The 27960-nt window shown below is 53.2% G+C and overlaps 2 protein-coding genes across 5 annotated transcripts; one reads left to right on the plus strand and one right to left on the minus strand.

Annotated features, from left to right (window-relative positions):
- Positions 1 to 1318: 1318 nt before the first annotated feature.
- Positions 1319 to 17878, plus strand: LAMC2 (laminin subunit gamma 2). Of its 3 annotated transcripts, XM_008635384.2 has the most exons (23): positions 1319 to 1735; positions 5604 to 5792; positions 5988 to 6117; positions 6966 to 7064; positions 7502 to 7638; positions 8074 to 8196; positions 8287 to 8476; positions 8831 to 8943; positions 9234 to 9452; positions 10236 to 10415; positions 10853 to 11086; positions 11298 to 11434; positions 11724 to 11877; positions 12000 to 12205; positions 12476 to 12555; positions 13021 to 13155; positions 13910 to 14054; positions 14267 to 14416; positions 14865 to 14979; positions 15067 to 15266; positions 15803 to 15961; positions 16050 to 16149; positions 16358 to 17878. In XM_008635384.2, exons 1-23 carry the CDS (start codon positions 1654 to 1656, stop codon positions 16606 to 16608), a joined length of 3528 nt encoding a protein of 1175 aa, XP_008633606.1. In that variant the 5' UTR covers positions 1319 to 1653; the 3' UTR covers positions 16609 to 17878. The 3 variants fall into 3 exon arrangements, with proteins under 3 accessions (XP_008633606.1, XP_017591961.1, XP_017591962.1); XM_017736472.1 differs by lacking the exon at positions 5604 to 5792; XM_017736473.1 differs by lacking the exon at positions 9234 to 9452 and having other exon boundaries at positions 1320 to 1735.
- Positions 17879 to 18062: 184 nt separating this feature from the next.
- Positions 18063 to 27385, minus strand: NMNAT2 (nicotinamide nucleotide adenylyltransferase 2). 2 transcript variants are annotated; one of them, XM_017736475.1, is made up of 10 exons: positions 27209 to 27370; positions 26452 to 26519; positions 25669 to 25747; positions 24521 to 24650; positions 23799 to 23879; positions 23643 to 23687; positions 22768 to 22844; positions 21358 to 21459; positions 21059 to 21126; positions 18063 to 20929 (listed from the first exon to the last, which is right to left on the minus strand). In XM_017736475.1, exons 2-10 carry the CDS (start codon positions 26487 to 26489, stop codon positions 20827 to 20829), a joined length of 723 nt encoding a protein of 240 aa, XP_017591964.1. In that variant the 5' UTR covers positions 26490 to 26519; positions 27209 to 27370; the 3' UTR covers positions 18063 to 20826. The 2 variants fall into 2 exon arrangements, with proteins under 2 accessions (XP_017591964.1, XP_017591965.1); XM_017736476.1 differs by lacking the exon at positions 21358 to 21459 and having other exon boundaries at positions 27209 to 27385.
- Between the last annotated feature and the right edge of the window lie 575 nt (positions 27386 to 27960).

The raw sequence follows: 27960 nt of genomic DNA on the forward strand, positions 1-27960 counted from the left end.
AGATAAAACAACCTCGGATGCCAAAACCCACCATGCCACTATTGTGTTCAGGAAGCTGTGTTCCTTGTTGTGAGCTGTGTTAAGATCCAGCAAGTGAAATGGAAAGAAACCTGTTTTATAAAAGTGAGTTGACTCAATCAGCAGCAGCAGGTAGGGTTGGCAAAGGGAGGTGCAGAGATGTGGTGAGTTCAGGCTGGCTGTGCCCATGAGATCACCAGGAAAGAGGAAAGCCCTGTGAGTCATCTCCAGGTGGTCTGGAGTGTCTGGAGGCTCAGACAAGGAGCTCAGTGTTAATCACCCTGGTCTGTCAGGCCTAAAGTGAGCAGGGTGTCATGCTTTGGGTTGAGTTTGAATCCTTAATGCAGAAGGGGAACTAAAAGGCAATTTGTGTCTTTGGGTACAGACTTTTTAGGTGTTTTCATTCTATTTAAAGGTGCTCCTGGACCATTCACAGTCACTTGTGACAGTAGGAGTCCCATGGCATTAGGCAGGGAAGCTGCTGTGATGCAGCAAGAGGGCCCATCCTTCACTGTGCCCCTCTGGTGGGCTGCTTTTGCAGGGCAGATGGATATGCTGGAATCCTGCTTGTCCTGATGTGTGCAGGATGTGGAGAACCTCTGCCTCCAGATTTCTCTATTCCCCTGTAGAAGTGGTCATGTCCTCCTGCAAGGCAAAGGCAAGGAGCAAGATGGAACTGGCCCTTCATGCCTTATGTGGCTTGTCAGCTACCCTTGAGAACAAAGTGCTAATAGACCTGGGGCTGTGGAGCCTGGCATCTTCCTGGCTCTGTCAGCAGCCTCAGACAAGCATTTTTCCCCTCTCTGTCTCCACTCCTCATCCTTCTTATAGCATAAAAGTGATGTAGTAGGTGAGACCAAGGACCCATCTAACCTCATTTTCCATCTCAGGAGCAAAAGCCTAGCATAAAAATGATGTAGTAGGTGAGACCAAGGACCTATCTAACCTCATTTTCCATCTCAGGAGCAAAAGCAGACAAATATGTGTGATGATTCCCACCTCCACCTCATTTCTAGGTCTGGGGATTTCTTGAACTTGATGCTTATCTGGTAAATCGTTCTGCTTTCTGGCATTTATCCAAGCTGACCTTGGGTTTCTTTGCATCCCCAGTCCTGCAAGGCACCTGAAATGATCCCTGCTCATGCAGGTTGGCTGGCTGGACCTGGCTTGCGAGCAGACAGCTCCCATCCACCCTCCCCAAGCTTTCTGTGAGCTCATCCTTTTTCATTTTGTTCCGTGCAAGCCTCCGGCGTGCCGGGACAGCCCGGCTCTCCCCAGCCAGCACTGCTGTCCTGCCTGTGGAGGCAGCGGCGGCCGGGGAATGGAGCTGAGCGAGCGGGACGGGCAGGAAGAGTGTCTTCAGGAGCTGCAGCTGTATTTTATTTTCCTAGGACGGTGCATGCAGGAGGTCCTCGGGGTGCTGTGCCCCGTCAGTGCGTCTCTCTCGATGGGGCAGGCGCCTGTCTGCGCTCCCTGGGCTGGGCTCTTGCTGTGAGTCAGCTCACGGCACACGCGCTCTTCCTGTTGGGAGTGACTCAGGTGGAGCAGCCGATAAAAAACGCACGAAAAAAAGGCCCCAGGTAGCTGGTGTGGAGCCCCGTCGGAACGGGCGCCTGGTGCTCCCCGGCACAAGAAATGGCCGCGTGTTGGCTCCTGTCCCTCGCCTGCCTCGCCGCGTCCCTCCGGCCCGCAGCCCTGAGCACACGCAGCGGAGAAGGTGAGGCTTCGGGAAGGGCGGCTGTTCCTGCTCTGATCCCGCCGGCAGATTGGGTCGCAGCTCTCTCCCCGTGCTGGAGAGTGCCGGGCGCGGGTTTGGGTGCGTGGCACCCTGCTAGGGCACTCTTCCCCTCTTGCCTTCGGGATTGATAGTGGATCCGCAGGAGCTTCTTAATTTTCCTCCGAGGTAAAATATCCCACGGGCAGTTGGTCTTTGTTTTGTCACTGGCATCCCCTTTCAATAACTTATTTATATGCAATTACCTTATTGCTGTCGGTATAGAGCTTTGCTCCCAGGGTAGGATGCAGGTATGAGCACGAGCATGGCCCAGGCAGTGGCTGATCTGCCCATCATTGCTGGAACCAAAACCTTCCCTGAGCCTGAAGAAGAGCTGGAAGCATCCAGGATCCAGTTTGCTCTAATAACATGGTGATGTTTGGATTTTGTGCAAGTCTGTGGGGCTCACAAGGTGCCACAGCCCTCCTGCATCTCATGAGAGACAGGAGTCTCCTGTGGCCCGCAGACTGATGGTGAGCTTTAAAAATCCAGCAGATCCTCTTGCACATGCAAATCTCACATAGTGGAGTGTCATGGAGGGAGATTTAAACATGTTCAGCCCAGTGTAATTCAGCAATCAGAATTTCAGTTTCATTGGCCTGTAGTCTGGAGATGGGTATGTTTGGCCAAAATCAGATTTTTGCATGTATTTTGTAAATACTGAGAGATTTAATGTTTTTTTGGTCTCCAGTACTGATGTTCTGAAATAAGCTTCCTGGGCTTGAAGTTGAATTTTATCAGTTCTAAGTGTGATGCAATGGGAAGTAAGTGCTGAATAAGTGTTTTGGTTTGGGTTTTTTTCAAAAGAAACAAAAAGACCTGCTTTGTTTTACATGCTAATTGGGTTAATTATTACATCAGCCTTAATTACATGCAAGTTTTAAAATACTGGTATAAATTCTTCCCCTGTTCTTTCCTGGCAGTGTGTAGGAAACTGCTGCTTTCCCAGCGACTCTTGAACCCATTTCTCTGTGTGTGTGAAGCTGACGGTCGACACCAGCCATGTTTTTATGCTGCAGCAGACTTTGAGTGGGTTAGGTGGTGTAACTTAGTCTGCTGAGGGAGCCCAGAAGCGCCAGGCAGGTCTTCCTGCAATGAGAAAGTTGTGAAGTCGGGCAATGGGGACACCCAGCCTTGAGGCAGCAGATGGGGCAGCCTTGTGGCTGTCCCAAGAGCACAGAGCAGGGAATGGCTTGTATTGACATGGAGACTTCATTGCATGCAAATCTGTGTTGTTCTCCTGATGGAACAAAGGATCTTTGCAGGTTGGCTCATGTGTACAGAGATGTTGGATCCTGACAGACCCAGGGCCACCCTCATTGTCTGGTTTTGTGAATTTAAGGAGACTCCTTAAGAGGCCTGAAGCTGCCTGTCTCCTTCTCCAAGCCTTTCTGATGTGAGAATTCACCTCAGCACAGCCATCAAGCATTTTTCATGCTTTATTCTGCGGGTGGGAGCTGGGGGAATGACATCTTCTTGGATGTGTGCCATGGATCTCCTGCATCCTGACATAGTGCTGAAGAAACCCAGCTGCAAAGCTTCTCAATTGAACATGCTCTTTCCCAGGGATAATCTCAGAGCAGAGCCTCAGGGCACCTGGATACAGAAGTGATGCTGTCCTCAGTTGGTCCTCATCCTCCAGCAGCTCCTTCCTGCTCCATCTCATTATCAATTCCAGTGCCTTGCTCTAGGTATGGATTAGTCTGCTGAGCTCCTGGGTTTCTGGGAGATGACCAGGAGCAGACAGACCAGTGCGGTGGCGGCACTAACCTGCCACAGCATCTTAAATGGCTTTGAATCATCGAGACAGGAATTTGTTCCAGGGCTGGAGAGCTGGTTCCTAATGTGCTGCAGCAGTAGAGCAACACTGGTTGTTTTCATTCCCTGGGGGAATGGTGTTCATGCCTGTAATTTAGGAACCTAGTAAATCCTCTGGACTGCGTAGACATAGGGTGATGCATGGCTGGAGTTCAACTCAAAGAACCTTATGGGTCCCTTTCAACTTGAAATCTAGCTGGAGTGTGGAGGGATGGGGAGTGGGATCAACCCAAGTGAGATCTTTCTGCTGTGAAGGTGAGCACAAATACTTGAAGAAAGTCTCACACTGCTGCTCTCCATGGGTCCTTTGTGTTGTCCATGCCCTTTGGTCACTGGTAATGCTCTCTGAGGCTGGAGTTGCTTTCCCACACCCTAGAGGCATTCTAGAGGAATTCTGTGCCCACAGGTTCCCCCCCCAGCAGGCTAGGGTGGCAGAAGATCTCCTGAGCTTGGTCTCGGTCTCCTGGCAGCCAGACTGCAAGAGAAGAGCTGTGTTTGCCAAAGTTGGAAAAATCTCTCTCCCCGTTTGCTGGTGCATGAGGTCATCTCTCCTCTTGGCAGAGGCTCTGCTGAGTGCCTCCCTCTGGAATGTGGGTGCCGATGGGTGTGTGGGAGGGTGGTGCCCAGGTGTGAGCACTAAGAGCAGAAGGCTTTGCCTGGTCCCAGGAATCACAGATGATGCAGAGGACAGGGACGTTGTACCCTGGGGCTGAGCTGTGCCAGAAGAGAGGGGAAGGAGGAGGCTTGGTGTGTATGAGTACAAGGTACTGTCTGCATCCATGCAACAGGTTTCTGCCCATTTTTGGACTCCCTCCACCTTCTGTGCCCTCAGAGGTGACCTGAACAGGGTTTGGGTAGCTGGGGGATGGCCTTTCCTGTCCCAAGAAGGCCAGCAGTGAGCAGAGCTCCTCAGAGGGAGGTCGAGGCTCCCATGGCAGCCACCATCAGGGTGGTTTGGAGCAGTTCCTCAGCAGGCTCTGTGCCCTGAGGACCTGGGTTTTTCCCTTGGGATGTTTCTTTCTCCTGCCTGTCTTTGCCAACTATTCTCTCAGCTGTGCCTGCTCTCCTCAGTGATCCTGAGGAGCATGTCTGGAGTAAAGGTCCTCGAGATTAAATGCTCCAGCACTGGCCACTGAGGGATTGCCAAGTAGGGGAGAGGTTGCTTCAAGAGAGCAGCTGGACAAGGCAGTGTTGTGCTGGAACGGGCACATCTGGTGAGATGCCTGAGTCTGACGTCCAGGGGGATCATCTGTCCTGGCTGTAGAGGAATGTAGAATCTCATGCCTGTTCTTCCTGCCATCCTCATGGAGCAGTGTGGGCAGCTGCAGTTTTTCTTCATGCTGAGGGAGGGTGGGGTGAGGTGACCTGTCCAATCCCGCCCAAACCTTCCTTGTTAATCTCCCTCTTGGCTGGCATGCTTCTGCCAAACTCCTTGGATCACAGACCTCTCCTCACCACCCTGCACTGCAGAGCTGGGTGGGGAGACCGGGTGGAAGTTGGCTGAGCTTTTCCTACTCAACACACTCCTGGTCAGAGGCTGGCTGAAACAAAGGATAACCTCAGGAATCTTTCCCTTTTCCCCAGAAGGTAACCCATGCTTTTCTCAGGACAAGACTGGGGTTTTTTAAAAACCACCTCTGCTTATTCAATGTCCTGGTTGTGTTGCAAGTCCTGTGAAAGGATGGAGAACAGCCCTGGCCATGCTGTTGTGTGGATTGTGGCTACTGGGCTTAGGTCTGTCCATCCTGAGCAGTGAAATGGGGCATTCCTCCCCAGTGTGGGGATGCAGAGCATGGTGTGGGCACTGGGGTGGCTGATGGACACAGACATGGTGACAAACACAGAGGTGTGGGGAAGCAGCTCACTGTTAGCAGAGCGGGAAGGGGAAGTTTGCACTGCCTGCACTTGTTCCTTGCCCCTCAGGGTGGGATTGCTGCTGGTGCCTTCATCTCTAGGCATCATCTGAGATGTCTCTCTGCTCTCCTCTCCCCAGTGTGTGACTGCAATGGGATGTCCAGGCAGTGTATCTTTGACTGGCAGCTCCTGAGGGAGACGGGAAATGGGTACCGCTGCCTTGGCTGCCTGGGCAACACAGAGGGTGCCCACTGTGAGCGCTGCAAGGATGGCTTCTTCCGACGGTGGGGGGAGCAGTGCTGCCTGCCTTGCCTCTGCCACACCTGGGGTACGTGCACAGCTGCTGGGTGGGGTAAGGGGGCTTAAGGCACCTGCTGAGCACTTGGGCAGGTCAGGCTCTGGCTCTTTACATACCAGACCATGGGTTTCAAGACCCACTTGCCCTCTGAAATAATCACAAACTCACAGAATGGTTTGGGTTGGAAGGTGCCCATCCTAACCTGTCCCTCCTGTCTTTCTGCAGGTTCCCTCAGCCCACAGTGTGACAGTGATGGCCGGTGCAGCTGCAAACCCGGAGTGATGGGGGACAAGTGTGACCGGTGCCAGCCGGGCTTCGAGTCCCTGTCCAAGGCTGGGTGCTGGAGGAGCGGGCAGTGAGTGCTGGCCACCATCGGTGGCATGGGGCCAGCGGGAGGGCCAACCTCCAGAGTTCTCCTGGGGCCTGTGCTGGCTGAAAACACCCCCTGCAAAGGCAGAGTTGTTTTCATGGCAGCTCACGGACAACCTTAAGCCAACCATGCTAGGAGAGAGTGGGCCTGAGTGAGGCTGGACCTCCATGCCAACGTGCAGGGATTGGTGTCCTGCAACACTATCCAAATCTGAACTTAGCCACTCTCTGAGGTGATGGTTTTATTACCCAGATAATGCCCAACAGTCGACAGCCATGTAAAACAAAACCTGCCCACTGTGGGGTTGTCTCGTGTTGGTGCCACTCACAAGGAGATGTGCATGCAAAAATCAACCCCTTCCTTTGCATGAAGCCCTGTTTAAGTATCTTTAGAAATGTTTCTGATCTTCCTCAGCTGTGTCTTCTTCTTCCTCACCTCACCCTGCCATTGCTCCTTTCGGGTTGCTGGCAGGCAAAGGGTGTTGGCGAGAGAGGGCTGCCTGTTCCCCAGGTGCTGCTGCTTGGTGGAGCTCAGCCAAGGTCTGTTAAATTCAGCCAGGGTTTATTAAGCTCAGCAGAGCTTCACTTTGCTCTTGTAGGCAGGTCTGATGCTCTGGGATGCCCTGGAGCAGTAGCAGTAATGGGCACTGGCTCAACCTGGCACCCACAGTGCTGAAGATTCCATAAAGAGGTGGCTCTGCTGCTTATTTCCCCACTTCTTGCATGGGAATGGTAGCTGGGAGGGTTCTCCACTGTCTTGTGTAGTAGCAGGAAGCACTGAGCTCCCAGGCCAAGCTGGAAATTCAGGTAGAGGTTCCCACTGTACCTTTGCAGGAGCCTGCAGTGTGAGTGTGACCCGGCGGGCAGCACAGGAGACTGTCACTCCGGCCGCTGTGTCTGCAAGGAGAGCGCCACTGGAGAGCGGTGCCAGAGGTGGGTGTCAGGAGGATGTGCTGGACACTGCCTGACACAAGCCTCCTTCTCTCCGCAGTTGCCTCCCTGGCAGTTCACCAAGTCTTAGAATGGTTTGGGTTGGAAAGGATGTTAGAGCTCATCTCATTCCACCCCCTGCCATGGGCAGGGACACCTTCCACTATCCCAGGCTGCTCCAAGGCCCATCCAGCCTGGCCTTGGACAGGGACCTGGGCAACCTGTGGCAGGGCCTGCCCACCCTCACCAGTTTCTTCCCAGTATCCAATCTAGCCTTGCCCTCTGTCAGGTTGAAACCATTGCACACACCCATCTCGCCATCCCAGCCTGGCGATGACCTTGAACCCTGCCAATGGCTGTATTGCATCAGAGGAATGGTTGTGTGGGCCAGTAGAAGGAGAAAATTATTTGAACACTGTCACCTTCTTGCATTTTCCCAGGTGCAAGAGACACTTCTATAACCTGGATGCCAGAAACCCTGCAGGATGTTCCCCCTGCTTCTGCTATGGGCACTCGGTCACGTGTATCAGTGCGGACAACCACAGTGTCCACAACATCACCTCTACCTTCCAGCAAGGTGAAGCCCAAGCAGGACATTCCTATGGCTCCTGGGCATGTTTGCCATCCCTTCTCTTCAATGGGCTGGAGGAACCACGTGGTTCACAGCCCTGCTGGAAGTCAGCCTTGGGCTACGCTTGCTCCTTGGGTGCTCATCCAACCTGCCTGCCGGTGGCTGCAGCAACCCTGCTTTGATGGGATGGCTTGGTCATAGGCAGAAGTAGGGTCCAAGTGTTGCAGGGAGCATAGGGTTCCTTCATTATGTCTTTCCTGCCACTTGGAAGTGCTCAGCCTGGCTGATTTACAGAGGTGTGGGCACAGGGATACCTGTGCTACCCCCTCAGAGGTCAGGGGTAGGAAGCTGGAGAATTTTGATAAGACAGCTCAAGAAAGTTGCTGGAATCCTAGAAACACCTTCCCTGTCCATGCTGACTGCTCCTTGTTGGTGCTCCAGGTACTGAGGGCTGGCGAGGTGTCCATGAAAGTGGCTCCCCAGCCCAGCTCCAGTGGTCCCCACGCCACCAGGATGCCTTCATAGCGGCAAGGAGATCAGAGCCAATATACTTTGTGGCGCCTGGTAGGTGTGGGATCAGTGGTGGGCATGGTCTGATCCCATGAACTGAGCCTTTAGGAGGAAGATTTTAAGCCTTTGATTTTCCTTTTGCAGCAAAATTCCTTGGGAACCAGCAGCTGAGCTATGGCCAGATGCTCTCCTTCGATTACCGCCTGGACCGAGGGGGACGTCAGCCATCTCCATATGACGTGGTCCTGGAAGGACATGGCCTGAGAGTCACTTCTCCCTTCTTGCCCCAGGGAAGGGTCCTGCCCTGCGGTGTCAGCCAGACATACACAATCAGGTAAAGTGGGAAGCTGGGGTGTTTGGGGCAGGGGGAGCAAGAATGGTTGTGGCTTCAAGGAGCTCCTGGGTTCAGCTGCGATCCCTTGGAGGTGGCAGATGGCTGCCTGGTTTGGGTTGGATGCATCTCAGGTGCTTCTGTCCTGGATAAGGAGGTTACTTTGTGAGAGGAGCAACAGAAAATGTGGCTTGAGGCTGGGTTGGGTTCTTGGCTTGAGATCAGTTGCATGCATGGAGGTTGTTGCCCAAAGCCTTGAGCTCCCAGGAGGAAGATGGGCAAGGGCTGCTGTGTTTTTTTGGAGGAGGCATCTCATTTTTTTGAAACCAGTTTCACTTCCCCCCTCTTCCGCGGCAGGCTGGACGAGCACCCAAGCGGCAAGTGGAGCCCAAGACTGAATCACTTTGAATTTCGCAGGCTGCTGGGAAACCTGACAGCCCTCTGGATCCGAGCCACTTTTGGGGAGTACAGTAAGTACAGAGAGCGCTTGCAAGCACGAGCTTGGCTTCTCCTCGTTGTTGGAGACAAGAAGTCTCTGGATGGATACATCTTTGCTAAAATTTATTAAAAGATAATAGTAAGTGCTCCAAGGGGGCAAAATTAAATAGCAAAGAGATTGAACAGGATGGCAACTGATTTGGTTGCTCCATTTGCCCATGGGCATTGCAATAGAATGTACGACCTGTGCAGGTCCTGGCTGTGGGGGTTGTGCAGCTGGAGCTGCTGTTCCCCGCGGGTGACTGGCTATACTTCCGTCCAGGCACCGGCTACATCGACAACGTCACCCTGGTGTCGGCACAGCCCGTCCCCGGTGTCCCCGCCCCGTGGGTGGAGCGCTGCCAGTGCCCGGCGGCGTACAGGGGGCAGTTCTGTGAGAGCTGTGCCCCTGGCTACCGCAGGGACGCCCCCGGCCAGGGGCCCTTCGGCATCTGCGTGCCCTGCAATTGCCAGGGGGGAGGAATTTGTGATCCTGACACCGGTAAGAGAAGCCAGCTTGTAGGCTGTATGGGCACGCAGGGAAGCTGCCTGTGTCCCGAGAATAGAGCTGTGGGGAGTCGAGACTACTAACTTCACAGAAATTTCTTCACGGTAGGGGTCATTAGATATTGTAAGGGGCTGCCTAGGGAGGTGGTGAAGTCATCATCCCTGGAGTGTCCAGGGAAGGACTGTACGTGTCACTCAGTGCTCTGGGCCGGTTGACAAGATGGGGATCTGCCACAGGTTGGAGTCAATGATCTTGGAGGGCTTTTCCAACCTTAATCATTCTGTGATTCTGTGACTCTGTCTGTGATCATGATTCTGTGGCTTGAGTCTGAAATGTGGGGACCATCTGAGACGAAACTCCCCAGAGCCTAGAAGCACTGCAGTCAGATGCATTTGGATCAAACTGGATTTAGATGATGCATGTTGGAGAGAGAGGAAACATCTCCTGCTGCCCAGATAGCAATATTTCTTCACTTCTGACTTCTTATTTGAAAGTTAAGCATGGCCTTAGGTTGGACAGAGCTTGAGTAACCTGGTTTAGTTGAAGAAGTCCTTGCCTATCACAGGGGAATTGGACTAGATGACCTTTAAAGGTCTCTTCCAATGCTAACTACTTCATGATTTTATGTGCTGCATGGTTTGGGCATGGTGGGGATCTCAAGAGATCTCATGGAGGTTGCTGGACCATGCGTCCTTGTGTTGCTGTGGCTGGAGTGGTAGAGAATGTCCCACCAGGAATGTGAGTAAACTGCCCTAAGCCCTTTCCTTGCTCCTCCAGGTGAGTGTTACTCGGGAGATGAAAACGTGGGCAATGGTGTCAGCTGCCCCTTTGGCTCCTACCGAGACCCCCAGCAGCCGCACAGCTGCAGGACCTGCCCCTGTGGGCTTGGCCAGGGCTGCTCTGTGGGGCCAGGCAACGAGGAGGTCGTCTGTGACCACTGCCCTCCTGGAGCTGCTGGTAATGCCCTTTTCCTTGCTTCTGCTCTGCCTTTTTCTACAGGGCTGCTTGGAGCTGGGCAGATCCACACCATCCTCTCAGCTGAGCTTGCCTACGACACTGCCACTCCTGCCTGTGGTGGGGTTTTTGAGCCCCAAGGGCTGGGTAAACACACCTTGTCCTGCTCTGGGCAAAGTTCTCATCTAAATGTAACATGGATGGGGAAAGGATGGGTGGGAGAGGGAGTGGAACAAAAAATAAAGAAAAAACCAAATAGGAAATGACTTGTACAAGGTCATTTGTGGCACCCAACTTTCGAGCGCGTCGTGTGTTGACCGTGGTGGTGATGACAGCCGAGGAGCTGTTGTGCGCGCCCTGATGGGGTTGAACGCCCCCATATCTGCCAGCCTCTGTCCCCGGGAACAAGCATTAACTTCTGCTCATCTCTCCTTTCCCAGGTGCCAATTGTGAATACTGTGCTGATGGTTATTTTGGAGATCCAGCGGCTTCCCAGCCCTGCCAGCTGTGCCGGTGCAATGGCAACGTGGAGCCCAACGCCGTGGGCAACTGCGACCGCCGGACTGGCGAGTGCCTCAAGTGCATCTACAACACTGCTGGCTTCTACTGCGACCACTGCAAGGATGGCTTCTTTGGGAACCCCCTGGCCCCTGACCCTGCCGACAAGTGCAGAGGTGAGACCCAGGCACAGTCTGAGCTGGGGATGAGTAAGAAGCTCCATGACCAGCTATGGAGTGGTTTGATGGGAAGGATGATGCTGGAAAGTGGGAATGGTGAGCAGGAACCAAAGCACAGGGCTAAATGGTGGGAGGGAAGTAGGGAGGGATGTGCTGAGGCTTGAGGTGGGTCCCAGCCCCCCTGAACCTGTGTTGCTCCGACCTGCAGCCTGTGCCTGCGACTCAATTGGTGCTGAGCCCCTGAAGTGCAGGAGTGATGGGAGCTGCATCTGCAAACCTGGCTTTGAGGGTCCTCGCTGTGAAGAGAGGGAGTGCCCAGCTTGCTATGGCCAGGTGAAAGTGCAGGTGAGCATCTGTGCCAGCCTCAGGGCCACTGAGCAGCAGGGAGTGCAGGGATTCGCTCACCCTGAGTGTCTCCTACTGTGCTCCTCAAGCATCTTCTCCTGGTACAAGTGAAATGTGAATTCAAACCTTGGCTTTGTATCTGATTCAACCAATCCTTTGTGCCCCATCCTAAAATGAGCCTTCATTTCGGTCTCTGTCCTCGGGCCTGACTGTGGCCCTGGTTCCCACCCTGGTCTTTCCCCCATGGGTTTAGTGTCCCGCTGGCTGATGGCCTGGTCTGTGGTTGCAGGTGGAGCTGTACCTGCAGCAGATGGCGGAGCTGGAGCTGCTCTTCTCAGAGGTGCGAGCTGGTGGTGGGACTGAGAACCAGGAGCTGGAGGGGAGGATGCTGGTGGCCGAGGAGATGCTGCGGACCATCCTCAGGGAAGCTGTGAGCCTGCAAGGTACCACCCGCCCACCACCCTTGGATGGGGCCATCTGGGCTGTCTCAGGGAGGGTTTTGCTGCCTGGGCATTTTTGCTCAGCAATAAGTTTCTCTTCAGCCTTTCTCATTCCTTCTCACCAGCCTCTGACAGGTCTCTGGAAGGCCGTGTGGCCAGGATGAAGGGGCAAGGGTCCAGCTCCCAGAGTCACTTGGATGAGACCAAGGCAACAGTGCAGAGACTGAGGTCTCTGGGGAGCCAGTATGAGAGGCAGGTGCAGGAGACCCGTCAGCTGCTGGAGAGAGCCAGGCTGGACCTGGATCGCAGCGGAGCCACTCTCCATCAGGTGGTAAGAACATCGTCGTGTGACACGCTCCTAGTCGAGCTCAGGGCTGGAAAAAAAATCAGCAGAGAAACTAAGGATTTAAAGAATTACATGTTGTTTTGTGAATGTGGGTGTTCTGGTGGTCCTTTCTTAGGGGTTGGAACCTTGAGAGGAGCTGGCAGGGGTCTTTGGGGGCGGTGGAGGTTTAACAGGCTGTAGTTGCCTCTTTCACTGCCACATTGTATGGAGAGCAGGGAAGAGCACTCACACCTCTCTTCCTTCCTCCCTCCTCAGACCATTCCTGTTTCAAGCTTTCCTGGAAGCTCAAATCAGTTCTTGCTGCTGGCCCAGGAGGCTCTGAGACTGGCCAACAGGTGAGTTGCTCCCACTGTTAGGCGAGAGGAGGGGAGCTGAGATCCTGCTAGGTGCCCAGAAGGTGCTTTTTTGGAGGGTCCTTGCCTAGGTTCTGGTTGACATCTGCCACAGCCTCTGTGCCAGCCCTGGAGCAGGGGAAGATGGAGCTGGTGGGCGGTCTTTGCTGCCCTATAGAGTTGTCCTCAGCTGTCTTTAAAGGTTGGAATTGGATGTGATTTAGAAGCATCTTTGGGATCAGAGTTTGGCCCTTGGATGTCCAGTTGGAACAGGGAGCTTCTGCCATCCCCAATGTTCCTCTATCCTTGGGAGATGCAGGAGGAACAAGCAAAATACAGGTCCCCTTTGCAGACATGCTGTGTTTCCCAAGGAGGTGCGATCCAGCATCAGTGAATGCAATAGTAAAGGAAGGTGATGGAGAAAACCTGGGTGGAAACCCTTTCTGACAAGCCCCCTCTGCTCTGCAGCCACATACAAGCAGCCAATGCCATTGACCAAGCTGCAAAGGTGGCGCGGGAGGATGCGTGGCAGGCACTGGAGCTGCTGCGCGCGGCCACTGGTGGAGAGGCCGCCTCGGGTTCCCAGCCAGGGCTGCTCGAGAGGTGAGCATGGGCTGCCTCAGCCTGAATGTCATGTGTGGACATGGAAGGGAGGAGGGGGAGGGTCAAGAATCTGGGCCCCTTTCCTGCCTCCGCATCTGAGCTGCAGAAATGTGCAGTTGGAGGCAGGGAATTTGCTGGCACATCTGAGGAGTGGAGGTGGATGGTTGGCAGCTCTGTGGAGCATTTGCTTCCCACCTCACAGCCCTCAATGCTCCTGGTATCCTGCCTGCAGCTGGGGGAAGGGGTTTAACACCACATGTGTGGACAGGCTTCTGGGGGTGAATTCCATGTGTGGTTGAAAATCTGGGCTGGGTTTAGCCTGAGGGTGAATTTAAGCCCATGGTGGCTCTTTTGGTCAGACTTGGCCTCTCCAGAGCCCACCACAGTGGTGCTGGGACTTAGCACACCATGGATGGGATGTGAGCAACTGCCTTGAGGGAAGTTAAGAAGTTGAACAGGGATGTGCAGGAGAAAACATACAGGCAGGGATTAGCAGAGCCACCCTGGAGCCTGTGAGGGTTCAGCTATGTGAAACAACCTTTGGTTTTGGAGTGGGAGTAAGGAGCCAGCTGATGCCCTGCTCATTGGAGGGACTGGGATGCAGGGAATGTTTGCAACTGGCTTTTTCTGTGTGATAAATCTTCATGGGGCCTTGGAGAATGTGAACGAGTCAATGTAGATGGTAGTATTAATGCTGGGGTGGGAGGCTGGTAGCTTGGCTGGTACCAGGCTCTCCAACCTCACATCTGTACAGATATGAGGAGCTCAAGTCACTGGCTGGAGGCCTGAAGGCTGATGCTGATGGAATAGCCTCCGAGGCAGACACAGCTTATCAGGGCAGCCTGGTGCTCCTCAGCTCCCTGTCCCACCTGATAGAGACAGACATCGGGTCCTTTAAGGTGAGGGTTTTGTGCCTGTCAGACCAGGAGATCCCCTTTTGCTCTTCCTGATGCCCTCCCTGCTATCCTACCACCAGCTCAGCCCTTCCCAGGGTTCCATCCCTGTTGGAGAGCCACTAGATAGGCATCTTCCTACCCTTTTCCCCCTTTTGCCCATGGTTCCTGGTGGGCACTGTGGAGATGCTGGGGACCCCACTGTGTCTCTGTTTCAGGAGGAAGCCTCGAGGCTGAAGCAGGACGCAAGTGCCCTGTTGGTCCTGGTGGACACCTCCCTGGCCCAGTACCGAGGGCTGCAGAGCCGCATGGGGCACTGGGAGGACGAAGCCAAGCAGCTGCTACGAGGGCAAGAGGGCGAGAGAGCGGTAAGAGGTTGGCTGGCGAGAGGTCATCCCCAGCAGAAGCTGCAGCCTTGGGAGGATGCCTGTGGCTCCCCCCGCACTGTCCTTGCTCAGCTGTCAAAGGCAGCTTTGCCTGCCTGGTGCAGGATTGGACCCTTCCTTGGGGCTCGTCTTCAGACCTCAGTGTGTGCAGGGAGCTGATGGTGCAGAGTCTCACCTACACGTCTCCTCGATGTAAGGCAGGTCGAAGGCTTGCTCCTGCAAAGATTAGAGCTAAGATGACTCGGGATGGCTGGAGCTGGTTGAGGAGCACCGGCACAAGCTTCTGATGGCAGATCAGGATGTTGTAGTCTTGATTAAGGGGCAAGAGCAAGCATTTGGGAACAGACTGATGGGTCTCTTCCAGCCCAGCTCCTCCCAGCTCCCACACCATGTCCTTCACCCACCCTTTGTGTCCCTTGATATGTTGCAGAAGCTGACGCAGCTGCTGTCCCAAGCCACCCTAGCCAGAAGCACAGCCCTGCAAGCTGTGAGCGCTGGCAACGCCACCTTCTACGAGGTGGAACAGATCCTCAAGAGCCTCAAGGGTAACATCCTAGAAACCCTTCCTTTTCTTTTCCGTGTGGGATCTCACAAAGGTAGCATGGCTTCATTTCCACATGCGTTTCTTCCAGAGTTCAACCTGCAAGCAGGTGACAAGAGGAGGGAAGCCAAAGACGCCATGAGGAGGCTGCCCATTATCAGCAGTATAGTCACCAGTGCCAGGGAAAAGACAGACCGAGCCGTAGGGATCCTGGGCAGCGCCGCTTCCGAGTCCAAGGCAGCCAGCAGCGTGGTGGGAGAGGTGAAGGAAATCACCATGGCGATCCAAGAGGTGAGGACAGGCTCTGGTGCTGTTGCTGTCAGAAAAGGATTTGGAAGGGGAAAAACATGGAACAAGAGGAGATAGTTGGCAACTTCATGGTGGACCTGATGGGTTGATTTTAGAGCTGAAGTTTCTCTACAGTGGGTCCTGCAGATACCAGTTTGTCTGTAGATGATCTCTGCACATTTCTTCCATGAGGATCTCTGTGGCATCTCACTGTAGCCGCCTTTCCGGGACCAAGGGGATTTTTCCACTCCTGCAGCCAGAGTCACTGGCAGGCTTATGAGGTCCCAAAACTGGTGTTTGTGGGTTCATCTCCCAGATGTGTGTTGTCATTCCCCAGGGATTTGCTGATGTGTGAGGGAGGGATTGAGCCATGGACATACAACAACTCTGGAGCAACTGGTGGGAGAACATGAGGACAGCTTGTGATACTTTTAGGTCCCTTGTAGAAGGAACCAGTTTCTACCACCTCCCTATTCCGGTGCACCCAAAATGATTTTGGCTGTGCTCTGCCCCTCTGAAAGTGCCTTTTCCTTCCCTAGGAGATTGCCGAGCTGAAGGTGGAAGCCAACAAGACGGCTGATGGCGTCCTTGCCCTGGAGAAGGCAGTGGCCACCCTGCGACATGAGGCCAAGGAAGTAGATGATGAATTTGAGAGGAAACTCTCAGAGGTTGCGGTGGATGCTGCTGCGATAGAGAAGGTGCGTTCCTATCTCCTTTGCCTTGTCCCCTTCCCTGTTGACTTGTGGGCTTGATTTCACCTTACAGCTGCTGCCTTTCCTCCTTCAGACAGCTCAGGAAGCTCAGAGGGTCCATGACAAGGCTGGCCAGGCAGGGGCAGCTGTGCAGCAGATGCTGAGTGCCCTGGAAGAGCTGCTGCGTCTGATGAGTAGGTTTTGCGATGCCACTGTGGGATGTGGATGGAGACAGGTCCCCACTGGGGTCGAAGCAGGGCTTCTGGGAATTGAGTGGGAAGCTGAATTACATGATGCCTGTGAACAGGCTGGGCAGCAGGGTGGAGATGAAGTATCTAGAAAGATCTAGTCCTCAGCCTCCATCCATGCTTTCCTATTCCTTGTTTTCCTTTTGTGCAAAAGACCAGCCTGGCGCTGTGGATGAGTATGGCCTGAGGCAGCTTGAGGCGAACTTCAGCAAAGCCAAAAGCAGAAGCAAGCAGCTGAAGGCAGAGATGTCGGAGCTGGAGCAGATGGCTGTGCTGCAGAAGGTCCGGGTGCGCACGCTGGAGAGCAGCATTGATGACATCCTGGCTGATATTAAGAACCTGGAGGATATCCAGAAGAGTCTTCCTCCAGGCTGCTACAACACAAAAGCCATTGAATTGCCATGAGCGAGCTCTGGAAAGGCTGCAGCACCTGCCAGGCTGAAGGCAGGAGGGCCTCCCCAAATCTGGCAGAACTGGCTGCATGTGGTTGTGTTAAACTGATCCTTACACTCAAGATCAGTGTGGCAGATGAAGTTCACAGTGTCCCGCTGGCCCTGGAGAGTGCCTAATTTTTCAAAGTGCTCCGTCCCTCGCTCGTGGGAAGAAGGAGACTCCTGGTTTGTGAAGGTGCTACTGTCTGAAGAACAGCCCATTCCTACCATGTTTCTCTGAGGTGCAGAGTTAGGTGTCAACCTTGTGAGTTTGCACAGTTCAGAGCCTGAAGTTCATGACCAAGAGGTTCTCCATCACCTGTGGATACCCTGTCCTGATCTGGCACACACAGAAGGACTAGAGTCTCTGTCCATACTTTTGACACTGCCACCACCAGCTCCTCCTCCTGTTCTCCATGGGGTTTTCCTCACCTTCGGGAGCTCAGGAGGCAGGGAGCAAGCAGCATGAGAGGCTGCTGGGGGAGATGGGTTCTGAGTTGTGGCACTGGTGATGCTTCATGTGGTATCTCCTCCCAGGCTGGTAGTCCTCCCCTTGCTGGGAATGGTGCTGGCATGCTGTGGCTCTTGAACCTGAGAACCCCGTCCCATCCTGCTGTAACCTGATTTCATTAGTTTAAAAATATTGAAAATGTCCTGAATGTGTCTCCACCTCTGGTTTGGTGCTGCCTGTCCTCCCTCCCTCATGGTGCTGTATGTTTCTCAGAGGCCACCATCACCACTATGGTAGTTCTCCGCAGTGGTGTCCCGCTGTTCATCTCAGCAGAGCTCAGAGGAGCCAAAGACCACAGTGCTCCCTTCACCCTTCACTGCAGCTTTCATGTGGGTCCAGCTGCATTCTGACACTGCTCCCACCTTCCTTCAGATGCCGTGCAGGGGAAAAAAGTTTCAGGGGAAGTAAGTGCTACCAGATGCTGGAAGCTGAAGCTCTACTGGAGCCCCTCCCCTGCATGATGGTGAAAGAGGAGGTCCCAGATGCAGAAGGACTCACTCATCCCTTCGTATCTCTCAAGTCTTTGATAAAGCAGCATCTATGCTTTTGCTTTGTGATGTACCGAGTATCATGTCTGCTTTACACTTTAAGTGAGATATATTTTAGCCCCTGGCATGTGTCCCTTCTCCTATTGTACAGCATAGGGACAGCTATTATGGGCCTGACTATTTTTCTATGAGTTGGGTTTTTTGAAAGGTAGGAGGTCAATAAATGATAAATACTCTTGGGTAGATCTTGCCTACTGCTTTATTTTTTCAGGCTCCCTCATTTGGGGGGATTTGGCCATGGGTTATGCCAGCAGCGCAGGCATTTGCTCTTTTTGTGCTGACTTGGTCTTGGGGCTGTTTTAAAATCACACCAGTAACATCTCTGTTTTGTTTTGTTTATTACATAATTTAAACATTTTGCTGATAAAGTATTTTTTTGTCAATGACCATTTTTTTATATAGCAACAGGAAAAAAAGAAAAAAAGGCTCCAAAACTTTTGACAAAGGTGAAATTGGTGGCATGGCAACTTCAACCCCTTTCCCTCCCCCCTTTATTTATTTTCTTTCCCCAAAAGACGTTTGAAGTTCATTTCACTTTCAGCAAATTGCACTGTTTAAAAGGGGAGGTTCAAAGACCAAAACCCACGAGCTTCTTCCCACACCTCCCCTGCACCCAGAAACCCCAATCCTCACCTCCCCAGAGGTCACAGATGATTATTTTCTTGCCATGCCCACCCAAAGACATTTTTCCAAACCAGTCCCAGAGCTGAAGGCCCTGTTACAAATCCCCTGTGCCTCCCCCCGTCCTGTGAGTTTTACTGAGCAGATACATGAAGGTAAGAGCAGTAGGACAGAACAAACTCATCATCCCCACAACTAAGCCACGCCATCCCAACCACGTGGATCAGGAGGCCATGGCATCCCCATGTCCTCTCCCATGTACTGGAGGGAGGGAGGGAGGATCAGAGAGGGCTCTCAGATATGATCCTTTCTTCCTCCCTTCCTCCCTCCCTCCCTCCCTTCCTCCCTTCCCTTTCCTTTGTTTAATTTTCTGTGTCTTTCCTCGGGGAAAACCCACTGTCTTTGCTCCCCCTTCAGAGGTGTTGCTCCCTAGGAGGTTCAGTCCCTTTGTGTGTTTTGGGGTCTGCTTGCCACCGTTGCTGCTTCTTCGGCTTGGAGCTAAGAAACACGGGACATCTGGCGAGGAGAGGCTGCTGTCTGGGATAACTTGAGTGTTGGAGTGCAGAGGGAGAGGAGGCTGACAAACAGAATGTGTGAGAACAGCGGGTGGAGAGGAGTCCAGTGAGTGGCTGACATACGCTGGGTGTCTCAGGATGAGGTGTCACCACTAAGGGAGCTCGGTGGGGTGGTGTTGGTGACCAGCTCAGACTGGCTGAAGGCCTCGCTGAAGCAGAGTCCCCCACACACCTGCTACCCTCTCTGCTTTGGCATCTCCGTATCTCCTCATCCTATGGGATACGTACGCAACTGCCTGGAGATACCAGAGCTGGCACTGAGGGATTCAGCTGCCAAATTTAGAAGAGTTCCCAAACAAATCTCTCCGTGCAGAGAGAAATCCCTGACAAGGAAAGACCTCTTCCAGCCTTTGGGTGAGTCACATCACTTCTGTCCTTCTGAGAAGGGCTGTTCCCTCCTGAGAAGTTGTCAGCTACTGCTCCTAAAATCCTGTCTGCTGCAAGGACCCTGTGGCTGTGGATTTCCTTGTTTGTCCAAAGCTGCTTGCTGTTCCCAGGATGCCAGCAGCACCCAGCAGGTCACCAAATTTAGCACAAAGTCCCACCTTTGGAGCTTGCCTGAGAGCTACTTGTGACCCTTTGTGGACTTCTAAGGGACCAAAAAAAAAAAAATCGTATCTTTCCTTGAAACACACTGGAAAACTCTCAGCCACAGGCTGCGGGACTCTACCCAAAGTGATACAAGTCTCCAGGGAGCAAAGGGAGAGGAGAAAGTGAGGGCTAAACCTTCCTCATGGCTGTGACCTTCCTCAGGAGCTGTTCAGGGTGCTTGTGCCCTAGGGATAATCAGCAGGACAAGGCCCTGCTCCAGCAACCCTCCTCTCCACAAGAGTAACTGCACCATGTTACCTGTCCTGCTTTTACTGTGAGCATCTCCAGTAGGGTCCATCCCCGGCATTGGGGAGCATATCACAGGCAGGAGCAGGACCCTGGCTTGTCTCAAGGGATGTGCAAAGTAGCCAAAGCTGGTTTGGGAAGGGGAGGTTATCATGCATTTAATGAACTCTTCAAGGAGAGGAGGAGAGTAGGAGTGGCAACAGAAGACGGACTGAGCAGAAATGGAGATCTGGAGGCTAGAGGATGGGGATGGACACAGCCAGGTTTGGGGCAAATTCTCACCAGAGGCTTTGGCTCACCACCTACTTCTTTCTACCTCATTTCTTGGCCCCATAAATGGCAGATCCCTTCCTAGGTGCTGTGGGATGCCCCCTCTGACACTGAGTAAGAGTAGAACATCACCCCAACTTCACATACCTGGGGAGTAGTTTGAGTTCTTGCAGCCAAGGGAAGGTGAGACATGACATTCTCCCCAAAATGCTTTGGTAGCAGTGCTTGCCAAGGCCTCTGTTCCCCTTTAGAAATGCCCTCTCCATGACTTTTCAGGGGCAGGAGGAGGATTTTGTTAGCTGGGTTGTCTCATGGCCGGCCTGAGGCGGTTCCCCTCCTGTGGGGCACCGAGCTGGTTGGGTTACAACTGCCCACTACCAACCAGGGTTTGGCTGGTCACTGTGTTGAGAGGCCCAAAGGCCTCACACTAAAGCTACTTAATAATAAATAAAACCCAACCAGATTTATTGAGCCTAAGTTGTGTAAGATGAAGAAGAGGCAGCCCCTGCTCTGAGCATGCTGAGAGGATGGACTGGGGGGGACCATTTCCCAGGGACATGCTGGGAGCACACAGAGCATGTCACTCCCTGACCAGCCCCTCCTCTCTCCCCATGCATGCAGGGCAGGGCAGTACCACAGAAAAAGAGACCAAACCGTTCCCTGGACATGGCTGCACAACAGAGCGTTGGTGCCTGGGATGAGAGGCAGACACAGACAGGAGGCCATGGGATAGGGAGAGAGATGGAGACACTGACTGAGAGAAAAAAAGGTGATGGAGAGCTGTAGGCAGGCATGACATGAGGACTGTCTCGGTGCAAGACCTCAGGCACTTAGCCAGAGGCATTGATGTACAGCTGGCTCTTGAGGATGTAGTCAATGACAGGCTGGCAGAGGTAATCCACGACATGTCCATCCCCATGCTGCAGGGCCAGTCTGGGGGCATGGGGAGAGAGAAAGATGTCAGAACCCACTTGTATTGGTCAGGTGCTCCTGCAACTGGAGGGGCTGGCTGGGGACACCCTGCTCCCTGCTCTGTAGTGGGAGTAGCCCTGCTTCACCCACCTGCTTTTAGTGGAGCTGACAACCGACATGGGGTGGTTTGAGTCGTCCTTCACCACCAGGATGTTGTTCTGCAGGGGAAAGAGGAAAACAGGAGTGAAGGGATGGCTTGAAAGCAGATATCTGCCCTGCTGGCCTCTCCACCCTGCTGCATGGTGACCCATTGGTCATCCTACCCAGCAGCTGAGAGCACCTAACCCTGAGATACTTTGTGTCTCATGACAGAAGTGTCCCCATGGGTGAAGAGAGACTGTGGATCTTCTCACAGCCTTCCCTGGCCACATGTGCACCCATTCACTCACTTTGTACTTGCGGAGTATGGAAGAGTGGTTCATGATTCGCTCGGGGTCTGCTCCATCCCGGGGCACCACCACGATCCCAAACTCCCCAACGATCACCTCCATCTGGGAGCAACACAAAGTGTGGAGAGCTTTACAGCCACCATAGTGACAAAACCTGGCACTGTCTGCCAACCCCACTCTGCCCTGTGAAAGCTGGACCATGGTCTGGAGGGAGATGGAGAGTGATTTTGAGGCTATGTCAACAGCCTTTGGCAGAAACATGGAATTATCTGGGCAAGTGGTTGGCAGTAGATGAAATAGAAGGCACAGGGTTAAATCCTATTAGAATATATTGAGGTCAGGCTTTGAGGAGAACTTGTGGTAGAAGGAGGTGACAGCAGAAGAGGTTGCCTGAGGTGAATGTGGCCTCTGCCTCACTGGAGGGGTTCATGAACAGGATGGATGTATTGGTCCTGACAGAGGTCTGGGAGGATTGTTCTTCCAAGATTGTTTGGCCAAATATGCCACTGCTGGGGACAGCTCATATTGCTCACATCCTTCTCAGGTGAGACAAATCAGGCTCATCCAAAACAGCTTTGAGTCAGCAAATTCAGGCAGCAGGAGCCTATGAGGAGGTGCTGCTGCAGAATGCCTTTTCTGCCTGTGCTTTGATGTCATTTCTGCATCCTTTGTGCTGGGCTCCAGGGCTTCCAGCCCATCAAAGGAGATGCCTGCTGCCTAAATGCTTTAAAAACTTAGGACTGAAGATGTGGTAACTGATTTTTGAAGGTTGAGAAGTTCAAGGAGGGAGGTTTGTGCTGACTGACCAATTTCAGTGAGGAGACAGGGGAGCCCCCATAGCCAGCATGGCTCTGACTGCCAGGAGCAGCTAGTGGGTTGGTAGCCCAGCCTGTCTCCAGGGCTGGTGTTCTCCCATGAAAATATGGCTTCTTCCAGCAAGGACCAACAATGAAAGCTGTTGATTTGACTCTAAATGTGTTTAATTCCTAACATCTGGACCACTCCTGTAAATACCTTATTTCCTACCTGCATTTCCTACCTAGATTGGCATCTACTTGATGCTGGCTCCTTCCACGCCTCACTCAGCATCAAGTAGATTGGCATCTACTTGATGCTGGCTCCTTCCAAGGGACAAGGAGTAGGAGCACAGCCTTTGGAAATGCCTTGGGATGGGCTTATCCTGCCACCCCAGGTGACATCCTCTGCATGAACAGTGAGTGGGAATGGGACTTGGGACCATGGAAGCCCTGCGGAAATGTGTAGGGGAGATGACAGTCAGGGTTGGGATGGAGGAGGCAGTGGAGATGGTGGGCACAGCTCCTGTCATCCCAAGGGACCTAATGGCTCCCACAAGCACCAGCTGTGGGAAGGAGGAGGAGCATGGAGGAGTGCCCAGCAGTGGTGACTCACATCCGCCTCGTTCCAGAGGCCAGGGATGCAGAAGGACTCCAGCAGGTCGCTGCCACAGAGCAGCAAGATGCGAAGCTCTGGAAAAGAGAGGAGAGAAGCTCAGAGGTGGGAGCACATGGGGCTGAACAGGCACCAGTCCCCCCGCTTTGAGGGTTGGCTTTGCAGCTCAGCAAGAAAATGGTGCTGCGGGAAGGAGTTTTCTGCTCTGACAGGCCCATAAAGATTAATTAATTTGCACAACTGCCAGAGAAAAGCCATAAACCCCACCCCCAGGGGTGGGAAGAGGCTACATGGGAAGATGCCTCCCTGTTTGGCATTCCCAGGTGGCCAAAGTCTTTGGGCTCTGCATGGTGCTAGTGCTAGCATGGCTGTAGTGCCAGGCTGTGCTTGAAATGAGTCTCAAAACCACCAGCAAGGTCCCCATGCAGAGCTCTGTGTGATGTCTGGGTGATGCTAAAACCCCTAAAAGTCTTTGGAGCAAGAGGCCCCATGGCTGGTCAGGCAGCCAAAATCTCTCCTGCTGCTGTGTGAGGCTCTGCAAGGCTGCAGGCAATATGGGGATGGGGTGACACCACCATGGGAGCCCAAGTTTGATGGCACTTGAGGGGACTCTCAGGACAGGATGCCATGGCAGGTTTGTGCCAGTTCTGGGAGCTGTGTCCCCACTGCACACTCTCTTATTTCAGGCTGCTGTCTGTCAACAGAACCAGGCTCAGCCCAATTAAGAGCTGTTTCCGTTGCATCCCTGAGCCCCAGTAGCTGGCACCAGGGTGAAATGATCCTGTATCTGCCAGAGCTGTCATGCAGATGTTCCCAAGGCATGCAGCGCTGGCCCAGAGGAGTGGGAGCAATGTGGAGAGGGGCTGTGTACTTACCGATCTCCTCATATCTCATCACTGTCCCCAAGTTGGCATTTTCATCTAAGAAAGGGAAGCAAAAGAGAGGTGCTGGTGCCCAGCCTCGAAGAGGGGTTGGGAGGAAGGCTGGGAGCTGCATCTCTAGAGGTGATGCTGGACCTTTCCTCTACATACCCACAAAGGTGAAGCGCTCCATGGGTGGGCGAACACAGCAAATCCGGCTCAGGCTTTCTCCCACCTTCCCCAAGATCTTTGCTAAAGGGGAAGAAAGAAAATTAATGGGAGAGAGGCTGTGCAATTAACCCGTCCAAGCGCCTCAGCTGCCCTGGTTCTGCAAAATGCTCCTGTGCCTGGGTGTGGAACTACTCCCTGTATCTCCCAACACCTCCTCTCATGGTCTTAGCTCCCAAGAGTGCTCCACTGTGCCTTGAAAGGACCAGCTAGACAGCTAAAATCATGAAGAAAATCGTAAGATGCCCATTTTAATGGGATTTAAGTAATGTTCCCTCTTCTCAGCTAATACCTTTATGATCCACATCCCACTGTCTCGTAGGGGATCCCACTACATCATCTCTCCTGCCAGTTCATCCCTTGCATGCACCCTGTGGGTACTAGGTAGTCTTTCCTTTTGCTGGTCTCACTGCCTAGGCAACATCCAGCAGAAGTCCAGGCAGATTTCACAGCCATTTTAAGCTGTTCTTGGCTTCTGCCCTTGCTGTGCTGGATGCTGACTCCTGCATCACACCCCTGCCCCACCTTGGACTTGGTGCACCAAGACTGGTGAGACGCCCATCCAAAAATAAGGTGATGGAGCACAGTTCTAATATTTGGCAGTCCTGGCTGGGAGGTGCGGGGTAAGTAGTCATCCCTCTCTTCTCTACGCCGCTGACACCTACCTGCGGTGGGCTTGCTGGAGATGTTGTCGTTGTTCTGGTAGATGTTCTGTGAGGACTCGTTCTGGGGCTGGCCGATAACAGGAGTGATGGAGGGTGTGTTGACATTGGAGAGGATGCAGCCAGTCACTCTCTGCAATCAGGGAAGGATGTAGTTGGAACAGTGTCTTCACCCAGCACCCTCCCAAAACCTTTCTGACCCTATAACAAGCCTCTGCAGCCCTGGTTGAAGGTCATCTTTTGTGATAGGTACATCCAAGCTCACTTTAGGGTCCCCAGTCCCATCTGACCTCACCAAATGGGCCTGGGGCTATCAGGACCCTGTGGATAATGACTTGTGTTTAAGGTATCAACTTTTTTGTGTGGGCTAGCAAGGAGCAAACATGTCCTCTTCTCCTCCACCTGCAGGAGAAGGAAGGCATCTCCTTGCAACTCCTTGGCTTCAACATCACGGTCCCTGGATGCAATGGACATTCTGCTGGGCTGGCTAACGCTTCTCCTGTGCCTCCTGTCTGGGCTGCTTGTGAGTTTGTACAATGCTCTTTCATCCGTTTCCTATCTTTGGTTTTCTTCCTATATCCGAGTATACCAGCAGCTCTGCTACCCCTGTTCCCTTGGTCACCCAGGGGCAGTCACCTTCCTCCTTGGCTTTCAGGCCTGCCTGGAACTTCTCCTCTTGGTGCTGTGCTCCCTGGGGACTTCCCAGGTGCTGAATTTTCCTGTTAAATCTCTCTGTCAGGTTCATACAGTAAATCTGGCTCAGCTGGTAAGCGAGGAGGCCCATCCACCCCTCCCTCCCCTCAGGGAGGAGCAAGCAGGGTGAAACTAAGGATGTGGTTTATGCCCACTCCTGCTTTGACTCTGCCTTAAGCCCTGCTGCCGTCCTGGTGTTCCTGGGTCCAAGATGGCTGCTGGGTCCAGCTGGAGGGCTCCATTTCCTTCCACCATCAGGGCCCAGACCTCAAAGCAGCTGTGACAAGGTCTCACCCCTTCTAGGTCAGGGTCTCACTGTGTTCCTGAAAGTCTTCTCTCTGTTAATCTCTGGTATATTTTGGTTGTTGATGCGCATGAGCTGGTGGAAGAGCACCCCCACCCCTGCACTCTCCCCATGCCCTCACCCTCCTGCACCCATGGCGTAGGGGCTGCCTCACCTTCATCAGGTCGCGGTGGTGCTCCAGCACACTGCAGGTGGTCTGCCAGGTGTCCTGGTAGCACTCCCAGGGGTCAACCCTGTGGGGAGCCCAACAAAACAATAGCGTCACTCATGGCCACTGCCTGGACCTCCTGCCCATGCCACCTCCTCCCCACTGGGCTGGCCATGAGCAGCCATCATTGCTCCCTCAGCCCTGCCATGGACCATATCCTTCCTCCAGCCCTCCCACGCAGTGATCCCTAAGAGCTCTGGTGACCTGAATGTGTGCCTGGGCATCTTTCCATGCTTGGTACCCAACTAACCAGCTTTTGTTTGGCTTGGATGTGACTATGTGTGTCATAACTCTCTTTCTGAGGGCAGCCCAAGATACTTCTGGTGTCACTTCAGCCACCAGATGCCACATGGCAGTGCTGGGAAGGTGAAAGTCTGCAGGCTGGTGCTACATGTGTGGAAAGGGAAGGTGCCACAGCACAAGGCTGGAGTGACCTGAATGACTTTGGGTCTAACCCAGACACTGCAGGCTCAGTGAGGGGCTTGAATGACTCCCTGAATCCTGAGGGCTCCCTTGAAGGGTGGTGTAACCCTCCTTGTCTGTTCTCTGCTGGACTGGGAGGGGAAGGTCTCTGATTTTTAATTAAGCTTGGGCTGGGAGAGAGAAAGTTCATCCTGGAGCTCTACCAGTTGGTGGCATCTCCACTTTGCATGCAGGACTTTGCCCCCACGGTGCAGAGAAGGGGCAAGGGCTGCTGGTGCCATGGCAGGTGCCCACTCTGCCACCCACCTGATCCAGTCGGAGGACTGCACAGCCAGCTGGCACATGGTCAAGCGGTGCCGGCTCGAGACTAGCCCCTGCATGAGAGGGTGAAGGAAGAACAGTTACAAAGCCTTGTGCTCTGGCCAGCCTGGGCTTGCAAACCTTTCTGGGGCAGAACATTAGGCTCACTCATGTGAGACAGGCCAGAAGGATTCCTTCCTGCCCACAGAGGTTTATTTAAGATCCTCTTTGCTGGAGGGGAGGAGTCCCTGCTGGGCTCAACCCTGGCTACGTGCTTGGGTGCTGAGATATGCTCAGCACTACCACTCCCAGCCCTGTCCTGTAACAGGGCCAACCCAAGGGTGTGGTTTCTTGATGATATTCCTCCAGCTTTCAGGAGACAAGTGAGCTCCCCACTCCTAATTTGACAAGTGCTTCTAAAGGTCACTTGTTTGCATCATTTCAGTCCCTGCACACCAAAAAAAATCGGCTTTGAAATAATTCAAACAAAAAAACCCCACCAGCCTACCACTGCTGTTTTGGGTGGGGATGTTTCTTTTTGCTGTCTAGTACTTTGGCTCATTTTATCTGCAGTTTTAATCTAAAGACTGAGAGGTTTCATCCTCTCCTTCCTCCCTGCGACTTTCCCAAGGTCAGGAGCTGCCATGGGCAGAGGAGGGCCGTGAAGGGACCACAGGTCAGGCAGCGCTGCCCAGCGCTCACCCCTGACTTCAGAGACACCATCTCACACAGGAGGCAGTAAGAGGAAATAGGGACAACCCACCGTTTTCCCATAGGAGTCGTGCACCGGCGAGACAATGCCACCAATGACAATGAAGCGTCCGGTCTTGTGCAGGTAATCCCGGGCTCGCTCTGGAGAGAGACGACAAGGAAAAGGGTGCAGGGGGATTTAGCAGGACCCACTGAGCCCTGCAACACCACAGCACCCACCAGCCATGGCCCAGCCAGTCCCTCTGCAGCTGCACAGCTGTTACACCCCTCCCTGCCTGTGTCAATATCATGTGCTGCCCATGTCCCACTATGCTAAGAGATGTCCAGTTTCAGTTTCCTAAAGGTGGCATTTGAGGATAAAAATGCTGGCAACAAATTGCCAAACTCACCTGGTCTCCTACATATCTACCCCATCTATTGAGGTAGTAGCAAGGGAAAAGAAGATAGGGAAGCTAAAAGCAAAAAGGGAGATAAGATTGATGAGTGTCTTTGGGTGACTTTGTGATGTTATATCCCATATCACTGTTCTATGCCCAGAAATTAATTTTTTGCCTTCTCTGTTCCTTTAAACTGAACCTGAGAGGGGGGAGAGGAAAAAAACTGAGAGAACTTTCAAAGCAGTGTTTCAAGGACACACAGATATACACAGACTCCTCTTGCTTCCAACAGCAGTGACAGGAGTGGGAGGAAGCACCCGGCTTGTTTTTTTCAGCCAGCTTTTGGCCAGTTTTTCAGCTCCTTTTCCTCCGGAGAGTTGAACTTTGTTTTCCTGGGACTCTGATTTTTCCCTTCTTCTCTGCTGGA

Source organism: Corvus brachyrhynchos, unplaced genomic scaffold (genome assembly GCF_000691975.1).
Source record: "Corvus brachyrhynchos isolate BGI_N302 unplaced genomic scaffold, ASM69197v1 scaffold155, whole genome shotgun sequence".
Classification (NCBI taxonomy): Eukaryota; Metazoa; Chordata; class Aves; order Passeriformes; family Corvidae; genus Corvus; species Corvus brachyrhynchos.